At 48.6% G+C, this 16,882-nt stretch overlaps 1 protein-coding gene across 15 annotated transcripts in view; it reads right to left on the bottom strand.

The window, feature by feature from the left end:
* Positions 1-16,882, bottom strand: part of BOC (BOC cell adhesion associated, oncogene regulated) — a 273,171-nt gene that overhangs the window by 15,105 nt on the left and 241,184 nt on the right. For all 15 annotated transcript variants that reach the window (XM_060417718.1, XM_060417722.1, XM_042231472.2 and 12 more), the window contains 3 exons: positions 3,686-3,832; positions 1,762-1,905; positions 200-493 (listed from right to left, as the gene is read on the bottom strand). In XM_060417718.1, coding sequence (XP_060273701.1) covers positions 200-493; positions 1,762-1,905; positions 3,686-3,832 — 585 coding nt within the window. The remainder of the gene's footprint in view (positions 1-199; positions 494-1,761; positions 1,906-3,685; positions 3,833-16,882) is intronic.

The following is a 16,882-nucleotide window of genomic DNA, read 5'->3' as shown; positions in this document are numbered from 1 at the left end:
TGGGAAGGACTGCCAGCCCCTACATCCTGGTCCCTGCGAGCCAAGGCCTCTTATGCTCTCAGTTCTTCCCCACTCACTCACTCGGCATGTGATCTCTCAAAAGGCATGTAACCCTGTCTGAACCTTGCTTATGAGCTTCTAGCGAGGCTATGCAGATAAGAGATGGCCAAGGAAAAGGAGGTCTGCGGGAGGCACTCACCGAACACCTGGACGTTGTAGAGGATGACTGCGGCCCCGGGCTCCCCAACCCCGTTGTCAGCCATGCAGCGGTAGGTGCCCGAGTCTTCCTCGCTGGTGGTATCGATGAGGAGGTTGCTCAACAGGAAGCGTGTCTTGTTGTAGCTGGCAACACTGGAGCCATCCTTGGCCCAGGTAACCCTTGGGGGTGGGATCCCGCTGGCCACACACTCCAGGATGAGACTCTGGCCTTTGGTGACAACAATGGTCTGGGCCTCTGGTGGGTAGATGATGCGGGCAGCCTCAGCAGTGGAGCCTGGAGGGGCGAAGAGAGAAAGGACTGTGTGTGGGACCAGGATGGGGTGCAGAGGATCCCCTCCACCCTGCTTCAGGTAGCCCAACCCCAGGACGCAGCCTGGAGGGCTGGAATTGGAATCAAACAGCCTGGTGGTGAGCATCCTGCTGGGCTGAGTGGGACAGACCTTTAAAGCTATGGTTTGTGCGTGTGCTAAGTTGCTTTAGTTGTGTCCGACTCTTTGCAACCCTATGGACTACAGCCCGCCAGGCTCCTCATTCCATGGGATTCTCCAGGCAAGAATACTGGAGTGGTTTATCATGCTCTCCTCCAGGGGATCTTCCTAACCCAGGGATAAAACCTGCATCTCTTATGTCTCCTACACTGGCAGACAGGTTCTTTACCACTAGTGCCACCTGGGAAACACTTTCTGGTTTAAAGATATGCATTTTTCATATCCAAAAGCTGATCAAGTATTTCATCAGGTGCTCAGCTGAGGAGGCAGAGAGCTTTATTTAATGTGAGGTAGAAACTGCACAGAACTGATGGAGAGGAGTGCTGCTCTCCTACATGGGACCTTCTTCAGAACCCCACAAGATGCACACTCTGTGATATTTCTTTATACACCAACCAAGGGCAGCTTCAGTGTTTGTTAAGATCTGAAACTTACACAGCTGGGAGTCCCTCTTGAAGAAAAACAGAGTATTACAGATACAAAATTGGGTGAGCAAGGACCCATTGAAGCTTTGCTTGATTAGCTTCATGAATCTGCCACTGGTGCCAATTCTAAACTCTAACTCCACATAAGATGTCACTCTACTGAATACACGGGAACCTGAAAAAGCGCCTGCCGCACAGGACTCGCTCAGCCAAGGCAGCTGCTGTTCTCACAGAAATGGAGAGCGACACGGGCCTCCAGGGACTGTCCCGAGAGAGATGCTGGGCGCTTCTGCAGTGCAGACAGAAGAATGCAAAGCACGCCCGGTGGCCTCACACAGGCACAAACGCTCCTGTCATTTGTCCTGCCCCAGAACACACATCCCAACCCGTCCCCCTCCTCTAAAAGTACCACAGCGGAGGAAAGCTCTCAAAAGGCAGGAGTCAGACGACGTCTCTCACAGGGCGCTGACACGACCAGTGAGCTTGGCTACCCCCGGCCCCTTGACAAGCCCGAGGGCCACGTGCAGAGAGAGGCTGGCTAAAGGAGGGACCTCCCACCGCCGCTGAATCCCGAGTCCCAGATGTCCCACCAGCCGCTCCCGCCCCCATCCGCGAGACCCGCCTCTTACGGCGCACGCGCAGCCTGTCGCTGGAGCCTGCGGTCTTCACTTCCTGCGTCACCGGGTTGTAGGCGGCGCACTTGTACATCCCCTCGTCCTCCTGGCTGGCGTTCACGATCTGGAGGTTCCCCGATGGCATGATCAGGTAGTTATCTGAGGAGAGGACAGGGCAGGGGCGTAGGGGGGCAGGGGGTGAGGGTGGGCCCAGAACAATGCACCCAGCAGCTCCCACAAAGGTCCGGGCAGGTAGGGCAGAAGCCAGGAGCTGACCCGAGTCCCAACAAGTCCAAACTGAAACCGCTACTCTCCCCATGAAACCTCACACCAAGTGGTACAGAAGTGCCAGGAGTGCCACTACACAACCAGCTAACAAACTGGCTGGCTGACATCCCACCACCACCCTGAGTTTGTACACAGGCCTGTGGAGGAGCATTTCTTATTTTCAAGGGTGCTCAAGAAGCACAGAAAGGAAGCAGGATTGGGGATCTGCCAAACACTAACTGTGATCTTGGGCAGGTTAATTAGCCTCTCAGATCCTGTTTCCTCACTGGTAAGATGGCATGATGTGTGCTGCCTCCAAGATTCTTGTTAGGACCGAGGCCGTGCTGCGCACACGGGAGATGAGCTGATCACTCCTCCAAGCCACCAGGAAGGAGGGAATTGCCTTCAGAATTTCCCATCAGTCTTTGTCATGGTCACAACTCTGAGCCTTTTCTTACTGCTGAACTTCTACAGCCAAGGAGGAACATTTTAATCCCCAACCCTAGCCCTCTCCATGAATATGATGGAAGCCCTTCCCTCAGCATCACTGGCCTGCTAGGCTCTGTCTGCTTTTGCATCAATGTGTCACAGGGGTGGGTCCCAGGGCTGAGTTCAGCTTCTGTCCACAGGGGACAGATTCATAGTATCTGCACACCTGGCAACTAGGATAGTGTTTGACATCCTGACAGGCAAAGCACTGGTCATCAGCTCTGAGCTTTCTAGTGGCCTGCCCTTGGCCATCTGGATGTCCCTGCAATCTGGCTTGTTGAGTCTGGTGCCTGCCTATCACTGGGCTGCCCCAGGTGTGAGCTGCTTAAGTAAATACCAAATAGGAAGGAAAAAGCCCTTGATTCTTGTGGGATGGGCAGGCCTCCTCCAGGGGCCACCACCAGGGACAGTAGACATTCATACTCTAATCTCTGGTTATTTCTGAGTGGCAGGATTAGACTTTTGATCTTTTAAAAAATCCTTTTTTTGTATTTTCTATAGTAAACATATAACCATAAAGTTTCATAACCAGAAAGTTGACAAAAATATTTAGAAATCTCTAGGACATTTTAAAAGGTATACATTTTGAGGTGTAGGGTCCAGCCACAGGGTCTACTTGGCCTTAAGTGCAGGTCATCTGTGGGAGGAAGTGCCTTGTGGGCACTCTGTGGATGAACACTCAGTCTCCCCTGGACCAGCTGTCATGCCCACCGTGGCCTGAGCAGGAAGCTGTGATGGCTGCAACACCAGGAAGACGGGGAGAGGGAAAACCTCAGATTCCTCTAGAGAGACTGCTCTACTGTGCAGGGAAGAGCCCCGCCTCCCACCAGGGAGTCCACAGCTCTAGGAACATCTGGCTCATCAGGCAGCCTTCCAGTGCGCGCCTGGTGGCAGGAAGATGGCACGGGGAGGGACTGGAACTCCGAGCTGAGAGCTCTGATCCAGTGGCAACAGCTCAGCAACATCTGGCAGGGCCTCAAAGGATGAGGAGATTCCTTGTGATAGATTCAGGGGACCTCCACCCTGAGGCCCTTCAATATCCCGTAGAGCTGCATATTAGGGTAGCAGATGGCTGAGCAGCATGGGGAAGGTGCTGTGGGGCATTGACAGGGTTTGGGAGGCACTGTAGAGGCACCAACTTCCCTCCTGGCCCCGACCTCCAGGCTCCTGCTTGTTTACTCACCTCGGGAGGCCTCCAGCCACTCCTGTTTGACACTGTACCGGACCTGGGCTTTTGGATGGCTCTCGGGAAGGTGGCAGGCGATGACCGCTGTGTTCCCCTCATCGACTTCAATCACGTGCTGCACATCTAACTTGAAGTCCTGGAGATCTGTGGAGAGAAGAGAAGGGGCTGGTTGGGCCTAGATGGAAGAGAGAGGTGAACAGTGCACTGTATCAGGCTGGGCTTATGCCTCAGTGTCTTTAGTCACAGTCAACAGCTGCAAGAACCTCACACGCTGAGGGGTCCTCTGGGGGTGCTCTGAGTCCTTACTCCAGCCTTTTGTGGTCTAGAGTCGACAGGAGGGAATGTATGGCTCGCATCACTGCATGTGAGTACAACTGGCTGTATATAAGCTGCTGGTGGGTGAGTGTAGAGAATTCCATCAAGTGTTGCCTGTGACACAGACCAGCCTCTTCTCTTACATTGACCTAAGGCAGCAAGGGGCCTAGGCCCATTGGCCCCACTGAACCTGGCTAGAAATGGGTCATGGTCAGGGCACAAATGTCCTGGCACAGCTCATGGAGACTGAAAGGAACAATGACAGAGAATGCTTATGTCTTTTTTCCAGTTCAGTCAAGAATAGCCTAATCAGACATCCACATCAAAAAGTGAAAGGCCTGAGATTCTGCTTGATGGCCAATCATAGTTACAACCAGAAGGCTGATTCCTGCTATGCACAGCTATGTGGTCCTCCCCTAGTATCCCTGGGGATTGGTTCCAGGTGCCCCAGTGGCTACTAAAATGGAGACAGTCAAATCTCTTATATAAAATTGTGTTGTACGGTGCTTATAGTCGGCCTGCGTGACCTTGGGTTTCCCATCCGCAGAAACAAAGAGCCAGCGGTGTCATGTCATGGCTAATTCGGTCTCTGAGCTGGGGATGGAGATTGTGGATACCCAAAGGGTTTTCTAAGGGAAAGAGGAATGTCTCCAGTGGGGTTTAATGGCAGTGGAATGCGGGGGAACCGAGGTCCTGACACCAGGCTGCAGTCTCTTCTAACTTGCCTTGGTGGCAGGAAGATGGGATTTAAACTGGATTGGATGGAGATCCATCTGGAACAAAAGCAGGATATTTCCCAAACAATCCAACAGCCCACACAACAAAACTCTCTTTGTTTGAAGCCAAATCACTGATGTCGCTGAACAAAATGGGCTATTTGTGCAACAAAACCACATGCCAAATTCGGTTTTCAGGACTGTAGCTGAATTTAATTTAAGAGAGGAAATAAAACTAATAGAGAATAAGATAAGAGAGATGAAAATATTTACCCAGACACTCTCTTCACAAAGGTGCTTAGAAAGCCCTGGAGGCACCTCTTCTGAGTGCTGACCACACCACATTCTACTCAGCTCCTGAGAACTGATACCATCACAGTGTAACTGCAGTTTACAGCAAGACTCCACCTGCCTGTGCGGTTCGTTCCCAGACAAGGCAACAGCAGCAGTTGGGAGTCACGTTTCTCACAGAAGACACGAAATAATTACCAAAAACAAACTACTGTCACCAAGGAGAGCCCTGTGATCACGGCACTCAGTGAGGTCAGGAGGTTTCCCACTTAACGCAACTTTCTAGAAGCTCTCAGTCAAGTCAAGCCAGAGCAGCACAGGAAAGCCCTTTTATTTCTATGAAAGGATCATTGTCCCTTTGATTCCAGTATTCAACTGTGAACTTTTTAGGGTCAGGGACCAAGTGTTGTTATCTTGTCCTCTGGCCTAAGTAGATGCTCAGTGAACGCTAGATGACCAAATCAATGATTATCTTGGAGCTGGGCCCCTGCAGTCAGGTACAAGATGCCCATGCATGTTATTTGTGAACTCAGATTTTGTAATTGAGCTGGGTTGACATTGTGAGGTCAAAGGGTTAGCACAACAAATTTTCCATCAGCTTTTTATCCAAGTGTGGCCAATCTTTATCTAAATGTGGATATTTTGAAAATGGAATGTTTCTTGAGTGTTTACTTCCAGGGTCACAGGAAAGAGGTAAAACAGGTCTAATATATGGGAGATAAGAAATACATGTTGTTAGGATAAATGGCAGCATAGAAGACCTTGAGGTCACCTCCTCCCACGAAAATACCAAAACCACACCTAACTGCTGAACAACCATTAATAAAAAAGTCTGGAACCTACCAAAAAAGATATTCTACATCCAAACACAAAGAAACCACTACAAGATGGTAGGAGGGGCACACTTAAGATATAATTGAATCCCATATCCCCAAGGTGGGCGACCCACAGACTGGGTCTACCAATAAAGAGTTCAGAGCAATGACTCTAAAGATGATCCAAGAACTTGAGAAAAGAATGGATGAGAAGATGCTTTTTAACAAAGATAGTATAAAGCACAACCAGAGTTGAAGAATACAATAACTGAAATGAAAATAACCCTAGAAGAAATACATGCGGTTCGCCAAGTAGTGTGGTAAAAATGATGACAGAATGCATGGTTCATCTCTGTAGCCCCATTTCACTTTCCAGGCTGAACACAAGTGGTTCTTGTGGGTCAAAGTGAGATTTCTCATGGATTCCTTCCTTTGGGTGGGTGTGGAGCCTTCTGGGTTTTTAAGGAATCATCTCATCATTATTTAATTTTGTGTTGGTGATGGTGGTTTAGTCTCTTAATTTGTGTCTGACTCTTGCGACCCTATGGACTGTAGCCTGCTAGGCTCGTCTGTCTGTGGGATTCTCCATGGACAGAATATTGGAGTGGGTTGCCATTTCCTTCTCCAGGGGATCTTCCCAACCCAGGAATCGAACTTGGGTCCCCTGCATTGCAGGCAGATTCTTTACCAACTGAGCTATGAGGGAAGCTGAGGGAAGCTAAGTTGGTGATATCCAACCCTAACTAAATTGCAAATTCCTAGTGGGCAAACTATCAATTTTCACTCCGTGCCCCAGCCCCAAGCCCCACTGCACAGTCTTCAGGAGGCACCACGTTCATTGAGTCCTTGCTGAATGAAGAGTTTGGAAGACGGTGCTCAAGGCCAGCTTTGTCAGCATGCAGCCTGTGCAGCTGTGCCAGGCCCCTCACTTGGAAGAGGCCAACGCTTGGTTTAATGCTCTTCTGTCACTGCCTTGAAATTTTAAATAACATTTGACCAAGGGACCTCATGTTTTCACATTGCACTGGGCCCCCCAAAATCCATAGCCCAGTCCTGGCTGAACCTCTCAGCCAAGAGAGCAGAGGCATTTTCTCTCAGCGAGGAGGATGGTGGACTGTGGGAAAGGGTGGACAGCCTGTGCTCAGGGAGTTCTAGCTGGATGTTACTACCTGCTTTTCATAAGCAAAGTACCTCAGCAATGCAAAAGCCTTAATCCTCAGGACAGGTACCTGCCAAGTCAGGAGACTCCCCACAGAGAGAGCTGTGAGCATTGTGAGCCCAGGGGCATCTGGAAAATTCCTCAGTCACTGAGAAGCATGTCTCTTGCATGGTCTAATAAATCTAAAACTACTCCACCAAGAGTTTTTGAGTTTTTGTTTCACCCTCTCCTTTACTTCATTCCAAGAAAATCTGCCTCAAGCAAGAATATACTTAAGCCTAACAAAGCATTTTGCAAGAAAGATGTGAGTAACTGAAAGGAGTCTGGCATCAGAATGCCATTTCCAGCTTAGCCCCGGGCTCCTGCCCTCTGTAACTGAGAACTTATCTGTGCACAGAGCACACTCTCCTCCATGTACACACCTCACTGACTCAAGACTGGAAAATGCTACACACCCCTAAGCCCCTCTGGGGGCCTTCTGCACACTCTGAGGATTCACTGCTGGGTTGGAAACAGTGGGCTGTGCAGTGAGGGAGGCACAAGCTGGGCACTGGTCAGCCGGGCAGCCCTTCTGTTCTGATGCCAACATATGCACAACAGCCCAGGCAGGCAGGACCCAGGACACCCCAGCTGGGTTTCTAGCTCCCCACAAGGGCCGACTGGCAGGCGAGCCTACTGGCTTCAAAACAAGCAAGCAGCAGTTGGGTCCCCGGCTCTGTCCTCCCCCCACCCCACACCCTGAGCTTAAGCTTTAGCTGTTGCTTCACTAGACAAATGCTCCCAATTTGGCTGGTGGAGCAAAAGTTGAATTTCACTAAGGGATCAAAGGCAGAGTAATGAAGTGATGAGCGATCTGAAACTCAGAGCACCCCCTTTTCTAGTACTTTTTGGGCAGGAAGGAGGCCAGGGAGGGGCAGAGGCTTCATGATCAATAACAGCTTAATCAGCCACCAGATGAGAGGCAGATGCAGAGATCTAGTTGGCTGCATATGAAGGAAACCAGCCTGTTCCCAGGCCCCTTTGTCTGCAAAGCTGGTTTCCTGGCGAGTCCCTGCGCTGCTCAGAGCACTTCCCTGGGAATAAGGGGCAGGCCCTTCAGTTACAAATAGGGTTAGCAGGCCTCCAGCCTCATTGCAGAATGATGGATCAGGTTTCATGGGGGAAATGGTTTGACAGGACACCTGCCCTTGCCTGTTGGCTGGTGTGTTTGAGAAATCCATTAGAGGAATGTTTTTGCAGCTTTAATCCTCTTACCTTCCCTCAGACCCTTCTTTTGCATCCTCTCTGTGTATTCTTCCAGCTATTTTATTAACTTGTCTGCACTAATCAAATGCCGTGAGGCCCACTCTTGTCCCTCAGCTCTCAACAGGTCAGAAGCCCTGGTCTTTGGGGCCATCTCTTGAGTTTACAGACCTTCTTTATTAGTCCCAGAACTTTCTGCTTTCTGAGAAAGTCCTAGTATCTTAGGCTCCATATAGAACCCTGCCCAGCTCCCTGCCTTCTAAGCACTCAGTTTCTTAACGGAACATTTATCTTCTGATAAGTCACTTCCATAGGAGCTTTGATACACAGGTGACAGGGATCTGTTCGGATACAATCATGGAATGTGCTCTGACATTTCTCTTCACATTCCCAGGGTACATCAGGCTCCTACCTTCTTGCCCGTGGGGAAAAAAGAAGGAAAATAAAAACTTTTAGAGGCATGTGAGTGTGGCTGTCACCATCAGGATCATTCGTGAAACTACAAATCGACAAGTTTTATCTTGAGCCCCTTTTGACTTACTTTCTCTCTTTCTCTCCACCTCTAGCTTTGATCTTTCCTTTGTGAATAAAAGGTTGAGTAGCTCTGTGAATTATATCACAAGATTTAGTGTTTGTTTTCACATTCTCTTAATACAGAATTGTTAGATCTTCATTATAGGCTCATCCTTCAGTTCTTACATACTTTCCATGCCCCATTACATGATGCCTTGTGCCTCCACAAAATGCCCCCATGTAATCAATAAACCTAACCTTTACATTCAAGGAGTTTCCTCATTTGATTCTCTTCTCCCTGAGTCCTCCCTTGAAAGTGAAAGTCATTCAGTCGTGTCTGACTCTTTGTGACCCCATGGGCTACACAGTCCATGGAATTCTCCAGGCCAGAATACTAGAATACTGGAGTGGGCAGCCGTTCCCTTCTCCAGGCGATCTATCTGACCCAGGAATCAAACCAGGGTCTCCTGAATTGCAGGCAGATTCTTTACCAGCTGAGCTACCAGGGAGGCATCCTCCCTTAGGGTGCAAATTTAAAGTGCAAAGAAAGAAGTCAGGTAAGACAGCACCTTCAGATAGAGGCTTCCTAGAGTTACCAACACCCCCATCTCCATCAGCTCAGCTGAACGATCACAAACATTCTGGCTTTTAATCCATCCAGGTATTTCTTGTGTCTGGTCAGTCTTGCCCTTCCCTCCTGCCTGTTCTCAGGGCTCACAGGACAAGCCTGCGCTCATCTGCTGAGGCTTGGATGCGATCCACTGATTGCGGGGGCACTACATTGAGCTCACTTGGCAGTGCTTCCAGGGCGGCTGGGCAGCCTCGTGGCCATCAGCAACTTGGGCTGACTGATCGTTCCATCTCCCAGCTGTCCTGCTTCCAGGGCTCAACTTGTCCCTGTACTGGCTTCCTGCGTCTACAGGCAGTATTACAAAGTGTAGAAAGATTTCACCTAATGGAGTACCCCAGTGACACACTGACCCTGTGGCCTGGCCCTGAACCTTTTGAAAGGTGGCAAAGGTACAAGGTGAGTAAAATTAAGAGTGCACGACTCACTGCTCTACGGATGGACTTGGAGGTGGTGTCTGAGCTGGGGAAGGGTCCCACACCTGCCTCCCTGGGTGGGCTCTTTGCCCTGAACTACTTCACAGATGGGAAGAGAATCACAACATAACTCTTGGTCTCCAAGTCACCTGAGGAGCCATGGCTTGGCATGACCCCCAGATCAAGCCTCTGAAAGAAAATTCTCTACAACTGGAAAGTCATGGTGATGGACTGCAGACGTGGAGTGGAGGCTGGAGCCTGACGGTGCTGCCTGTAGAGATGGAACTGCCTGCTCTTGATGAGTGAATAGGGTTGACTGCGGGATGGGCAGGCCTCTGAGGCACGCATTCTGTGGAGTGAGTAAGCCTATCACCAGTCTGAAGCCCTGGCACACAGGCCACTGAAGTCAGACCCAACGGGGGCCCACAAAGCTGAGCAAACTCAGCATATTCTGTAGTCGGCATCTGGCACAATACCATCCCTCCAGACATCACTATTCACTCAGCCAGGCTGAAGTTGTAGAAGATACCAAGAAGATCAAGACATAGTTCCTAACCATGGGGGGCTTTAATCGAAAAGACAGTTAAAGCAACACATAGGCTGGCTCTAACAATTTGCCAGAGTAGTGTCCCTAAGTGTAATCCCTGCCACCTTCACCAGTGCTCGAGCCTAGATTAGGTTACCTCGATCTCCAGGCAATTTAGAAGGGGGGCTGGTGGAGTGAGCACTTCTTTTGCAGGCTGGAAGAATGGGCAAATACATTTACTCTCTTTAGGATTTTTTTTTTTCTGCCTGTTCAATTGCATGAATAATTTCAGCTCCAAAGCACTCTCCTGACAGCCATGGAAACATGACATGAAATTTCGCAAACACACTTTCTGATGAAAGTAAAGCATGTTCTCTTTTACTTAAATAAAAACAGTTCCTATGAGGGTAACAAACAAACAAAAACAAACAAACAAAAAAAACACCTTTGCAGATGCCAAGCACATTAGTTGTTAAATCGTGTGTTTCTTTCTTTTGAATTAAGGTGGGGTGTGCACCTAGATTTGAGTAGCAGGAAAAAGCTCTGGGTGGAGAAGAGATGAAAGAGCCACAGGGAAGAGGGCAGAAGATCAAAGTCAAGAGTGGAGGTGGGCACAACAGGAGACAGGGCATAAAAAGAGGAGTGTGAGAGGAAGGAGAAGGAAAATAGAAAGAACCTAGTTTGCAGTGTCATTAAATGATTTGCAGTAAACTGGCCTAATGCTTCAGGAATTTCTTGGCTCATTGAACCAATTTAAAAATATTTAAAAAAAAAAAAAAAGACACACAAGAACGAGAAATGCTATTAATCCTTGAAAGTAAGGATGGGAGCCGTTTCTCCACTGAGTCTGGCAACCAGATGACCAGAGACGTCTGTAGACCATCCCGTTTATCTGACTCCAGAGCTGCTGTGAGGTAGGGCTGGCTAGCAGAACTAGGGAGTTTCTTTTGGATTGCATGAAGGAATAAAATGGTTTGAAAAAATACACTGGGGAGAGAGAGAAGAAGGAAAAAAAAGATTTACTTGCCAGCAACCCACATCACACATATTTCTCTGATCAACCAAATATAAACTAGAAACTTAGCAATGGGAAAATTAATGCGAACCCCGGTGGTCTGGACTCATCAGAGCCAGAACTGGTTCCTGGCACAGTGTTTGGCAGGCTGGCGGCCTGTACAGGAAGAAAGAGGAGAGAAGACCGAAGCCAAGGCGTTCAGAGGAACAATGGACGTGAGCCCTTCAGTGTGTCCCTGAAAAAACAGAATTCCAGGTGGAAGAGGTAGGGGCAGTGTCTTAAGGCCAGGGGAGTTCCCGCTGCCCCCACCCTCCACACACACTTGGGAACTGTGTAGTCCTAAAAGCAGTGGTGACGACCCGTGCCATCTGCCCACCCTCTCTGACAGGGTCCTGGGAGGTTCCTGGTAGGACTGCAGCCACAGCCACTGGCGTCTGCCTTCAAAGGTTGCAGAATTTCCACCAACACCTTAACTTCTTTTATGCTTTATGCTTCTGACATCCATCAATTTTTCTAAACCCTTCCTAAATCTATTTGTATCTTCAGCTTGTTTACATCCCAAGTGTTGCTTCGTCCTTTCTTATTTACTTCCTCGAAACTTCTACTATACCACAGTCTGGGTGAAGAAATCTTTGTCTGCCTTCTGCATGCTCTTTTTGATCTTCTAGACTTCAACATATCTTATCTGGGAGCCTGCCTCTCCCTAGACATTCACTGAAGGCCAAGCGTGTGCCGCGGTGTGGTGATCACAGAGGTGAAGGGCAAAGAGACGGTGGCTGGAGAGGTCTAGAGAAGTGAACACAGGATGGCAGGGGGCTCAGAAGAGGAGACCCCACTCTAGACCTGGGGAGTCAAAGGGGGGTCAAGAAAAGATTCCTAGAGGAGAGGATGGTTGAAGGTTGATCACCAAGAAGGAATTAATTAACCCAAGGTGAAGTGAAGTCGCTCAGTTGTGTCTGACTCTTTGTGACCCCATGGACTGTAGCCTACCAGGCTCCTCCATCCATGGGATTTTCCAGGCAAGAGTACTGGAGTGGGGTGCCATTGACTTCTCCAGGAGATCGTCCCGACCCAGGGACTGAACCCGGGTCTCCTGCATTTAGGCAGACGCTTTACTGTCTGAGCCACCAGGGCTCCCCTTGTGGCTCAGCGGGTAAAGGATCCGCCTGCAATGCGGGAGATGTGGGTTGGGAAGATCCCCTGGAGAAGGGCAAGGCTACCCACTCCAGTATTCTGGCCTGGAGAATTCCGTGGACAATATAGTCCATGGGGTCACAAAGAGTCAGACACAACTGAGCGACTTGCACTTATTAACCCAAGGGAAGTGGGAATTTTCTGGGAAAAGGAACGGAAAGGAGGTTGTTACAGGCAGCCAGAGCACCCAGGGCAAGTGAGAGACGAGCTAAGGAGATGGCAGCTTTGCTGGGTCTGGAGGAGGAGGCACGGCTGAGAGGGGTGCTAAAGTGTCATGCTGTAGCCTGAGTCTTACTCTATGATTCCTTCAAATGTTTTTAAGTAGAAAAGGAGCACCATCACTAAAAATTAAGCACAGTTTTCCCTACAGAAAAACAACATGCTGTTTCTACCTCAGTAAGTTTTTCCCCCTTTTGCTTACCATTTTCTTCCTCAGTCTTAAGTGACAGTGCTTTATTTAAACATTTTGTCCCATTTGCAAGACAGACTCACCGTTCTATAGTTCCTGGGACTATTAGTAGATTCCAAAAAATGGTTGAAAATCTATAAACAAGATCAGAGTGGAAATCCCTAAACTCTTACACACATACACACAAAAAAAGGGGAGCAAAGGAACTCATTTTCTCTCTTGATTTGTTTTCATTTTAAAGGAACCATCATACATCATGTTCTTTAAAGAGTTCCAGGGATTTCAAGCAAACTAATCAATGCTTCCCTCATCTTCCTGTGCAAAAGGCTTCTCCAAGTCTGTTCTGGCTCATTGAATCTATAGTTGTACCTGCTTAACTCACTGTGTGGTCCTTCCCTTTTCTCTTAGCTGAGAAAATGGACCTAGGATTTTATTAAAGCCTGTGGCTGAGTGTGCCAAGGATAGGTTGAGGAGAGGAATGGGGAATTCTAAGCATGTCCTTGGTAGAAGATGCACCATGGAATTTTTGAGTCTGTGTGTGTGTGTGTGTGGTAAATATTGACTGTTGCTAAACAGAGAACTAGAACCCTGGCTGTGTGGGGCAGAAAGTCGCTGCCATGATGCCCTGAGCTTACACTACACATTTGCCTGAGCACTTGTCCCAGACCAATGGGACTAGTATTGCCCATGCCCTTTGAAGATGAATACCAGAGGAGATTCCTGTGAGGTGTGAATTTCTGCCTGTACTAGTAGAAAGCAGAGAAGAGTTACCGTGACTTTGGCCTAAAGCTGTAAGCTATTCCTAAAAAGGGTACTCAAGTTGCTCAGTACCTTTTCAGGCACTCAAGTTGCTCAATACCTTTGGCATTTTAAGCTATCTTTCAGTGGGTCACAAGAGTTGGACATGACTGAAGCGACTTAGCAGTCAGTATCTTTCATTCTTGTCCAACTGGCAAAGTAAAGCACACAGCACGTATGGGCATAAAACAGCTGTGTTTCAAGCTCGAGTTGGTTTTCCTTTTCCAACTACACTCCCATGTGGAGCTGTCTAGAGCTCCCCCAGCAAAGGAGGCAGACTCAAGCTCAGTCTGGCAGGTAGCTTCAGACCGAGCTTTCAGCTGCAGACCCCTTCCTCTCCTAGGGAAATAGAGCCACCAGGTGACTATCTCTTGTTACCCCATCCCGATTTCAGAATCTGACCGCACTGACTGCAGTATCTGCACCGTCCCAGAAACAGCACTGGGCTTAGGTCTAAGTGTACAGTGTAGAGAGCTGAACTTAGTTGAAGGCCTGAGAAAGATGAGAGGACTCAAAACCCTGGAGATAAAGGTTGTCCCACACACATTCTTCGAGGCTCAACCTTGAGTCTTCCTCAATTCCCTGAAATGGAAATGAATCACTCTTCCCCTGAATTCCCATTAAAATCTGTTTATGTCTCTCAGGCAACTCATGGCTCTGACTGACTTGTTTTATGGCTAACAGAAACTGCAGTCCGTCTTCTCCATCAGACTAAGAGATCCTCAACAGCCCAGAGCAGGTCTTACTGCACTGTTGTAAATTCTAAACACTCCCCAGTTTTCAGGACACCAACCTGCAAAACATCAAGCTATTGAACTCAGGGCTAGAGAATGTTTGGTTTCCTGATTCCCTAGTGGAGTGCATGAATCTCCAGCCTGCTGGCTCGCCCGATGATTTTGGACTTTCCAGCCTCCATAATCATGTGAGCCAATCCTTTGAAATAAATCTTTTTCTTTTTTTCCTTTCTCGATTTCTCTCTCTCCCCATACATGTGAGTGTGCATATAATTATATATATGTTCTCCATAAAATTACATGTATGCTTAGTCACTCAGTCGTGTCCGACTCTTTGTGACGTCATGGACTGTAGCCTGCCGGGTTCCTCTGTCCATGGGGATTCTCCAGGCAAGAAAACTGGAGTGGGTTGCCATTCCCTTCTTCAGTGGATCTTCCCAACCTGGGGATGGAACCCAGGTCTCCTACATTGCAGGCAGATTCTTTACCGTCTGAGCCACAAGGAAAGCCTTAAAATTACATAAGTGTGTCTATATGTGTGTGTGTGTGTGTGTGTATAGTGATTGATTCTGCTTCTCTAGAGAACCCTGACTAAAAACAAGGATAAAGGAAGCTAGAAATGTTTTAAGAAAATGTCGACAACTGGCCTTAGTGGCCTATTCTAATTCACGGTCACAGCATAGAAGACCTTAAGGAAGTGTTTGATGGGACTCAGAGTTTAGGGAGCTGAGAAAGAAGAGACATGGCTTCTGTTCGTGGAACTTAACCACACCAAGGGCCAGGGTTGGCCCAGCCTGCCAGTGCTGTCTGGTTGCAATAACTCGCATCAGTGAACCAACAAAGGCATAAATGGACACCTCTTTGGGCTACAGTGACAATATCCACGCAGCAACCCTGTGGGCTGCTCTCAAAGTGGCAGGGAGGTGGCAATCCGCACTGGAGAACATGTGAGGAGAGGGAGCTACAAAATTCACAGGAAACGGGTTTGTCCTCTGCCCCTGATTAGCCAGTCCTCTCTCTTGGCTCTGGCTGAGATGGAAGCTTTGGCCCCCTGGACTGTGTCATTCTAAGCGCTGCTCCCAGAACGGAGCTGAGCAGCACAGAGAACGTGCCCCAGAGCCTCCTCCAAGAGGATGCTCCACAAATATGTGTTGACCACATGGGTGAGTGAATAAAGCCTGCTTCAAGATAGTACTATCATATATTCTCTCGTTTGAGTCTCTAAAAAACAAAACCATAAGGCAGATGATGTAATCAGTACTGAGCTCATTTCACAGTTGTGACCATCTGAGAGATGAAGGGATTTGTCCAAAGCTACATGAACTCTTCAGTGGCAGAGTTAAAACTTAAAAGATCCTCGGTTTAAGTTTCATGTTTTTTCCATTACACCAGTCTGGCTCTTCATTTCACTCCTGGGTTAAATTATGGTAACAAAGGGCCCCTGTCTCCTTCTGACCTTTCCTCAAAGGCACAGAGTCACGGAGATAGCTGCCGAAGGGGAACTCCTACCTCTTCTGTCTTGCCTCTGATCTCTGATAAGAAAGATCACTCTCTGACTGGCCCTAGGGCTTAAAGACCTTAAGGAGGGGTTATGGATCCCCTCACAACTAAACCAGCACCAGCTTAAGACTTCACATTAGCCAGTGTAAAGTCATAGAGCCAATTATGTATCTTCCCAGATAGAGAACATCCACTCAGTTACTGCCTGTTTCCAAGTACCAGTAGGATCTGGGGATGATAGGATAGCTGGAAGAATTAATTTAAAAGATAGGGAAAAAGATAAAAAATGAAAGTAGGAGCTTATCTGAATGGTAGATAACTGCAGTAAGGGACAGAAGATAGCATGAGGCTCTGAACTGGTCATGATTACTTGCTATGCTGTGTGGAGAATGATGCTAAGGCCGTCTCGGGCAGGGGCCAGAACAAGGAATGAGGTGTCCGTGGGCGACGTCTGCTTTTGGTTCAAGTGCACAGAGTGGGAGCCTCAGAGCCATGTGGAATGGTTGGCCTCTGGGTGTCAAGCTTGTGAAAAGACAGGCAAGAAGAAGAAAGGAGATCAAAGTAAAAACATTTCAAAGGAATCAGACAAGATGGTCTGAAGTGAAGCATTAGCAACAAGAGAGATTCACCACAAGGAAAGCTTAAGTGAAACAAGAAAAAAAACTTCTCCAGAGAGGAGAGCAGGAAGGACAGCAGGTCTCCGCGTGGGCAGGACCACTCAGAGGAGAGGGTGGGTGCGCACCACCGAGGCTTCATGTGGTTCCATTTTACCTGATGCCACCAGGCAGGGGTGGAGTTCAAGTGAACCCCCTGGCATCAGAGAGAAAGTGGTCTGGACCAGGAAAGCTCTGTTGGCAGCCTCCTCCACATCCCTGGATCCCCATCCCTGGCCCCCATCACAGGAAGCCCCCAGTGATCTCTAG

Source organism: Ovis aries, chromosome 1 (assembly GCF_016772045.2).
Source record: "Ovis aries strain OAR_USU_Benz2616 breed Rambouillet chromosome 1, ARS-UI_Ramb_v3.0, whole genome shotgun sequence".
In the NCBI taxonomy this organism is placed as follows: domain Eukaryota; kingdom Metazoa; phylum Chordata; class Mammalia; order Artiodactyla; family Bovidae; genus Ovis; species Ovis aries.
This window is presented reverse-complemented; position numbering and strand designations above follow the sequence as displayed.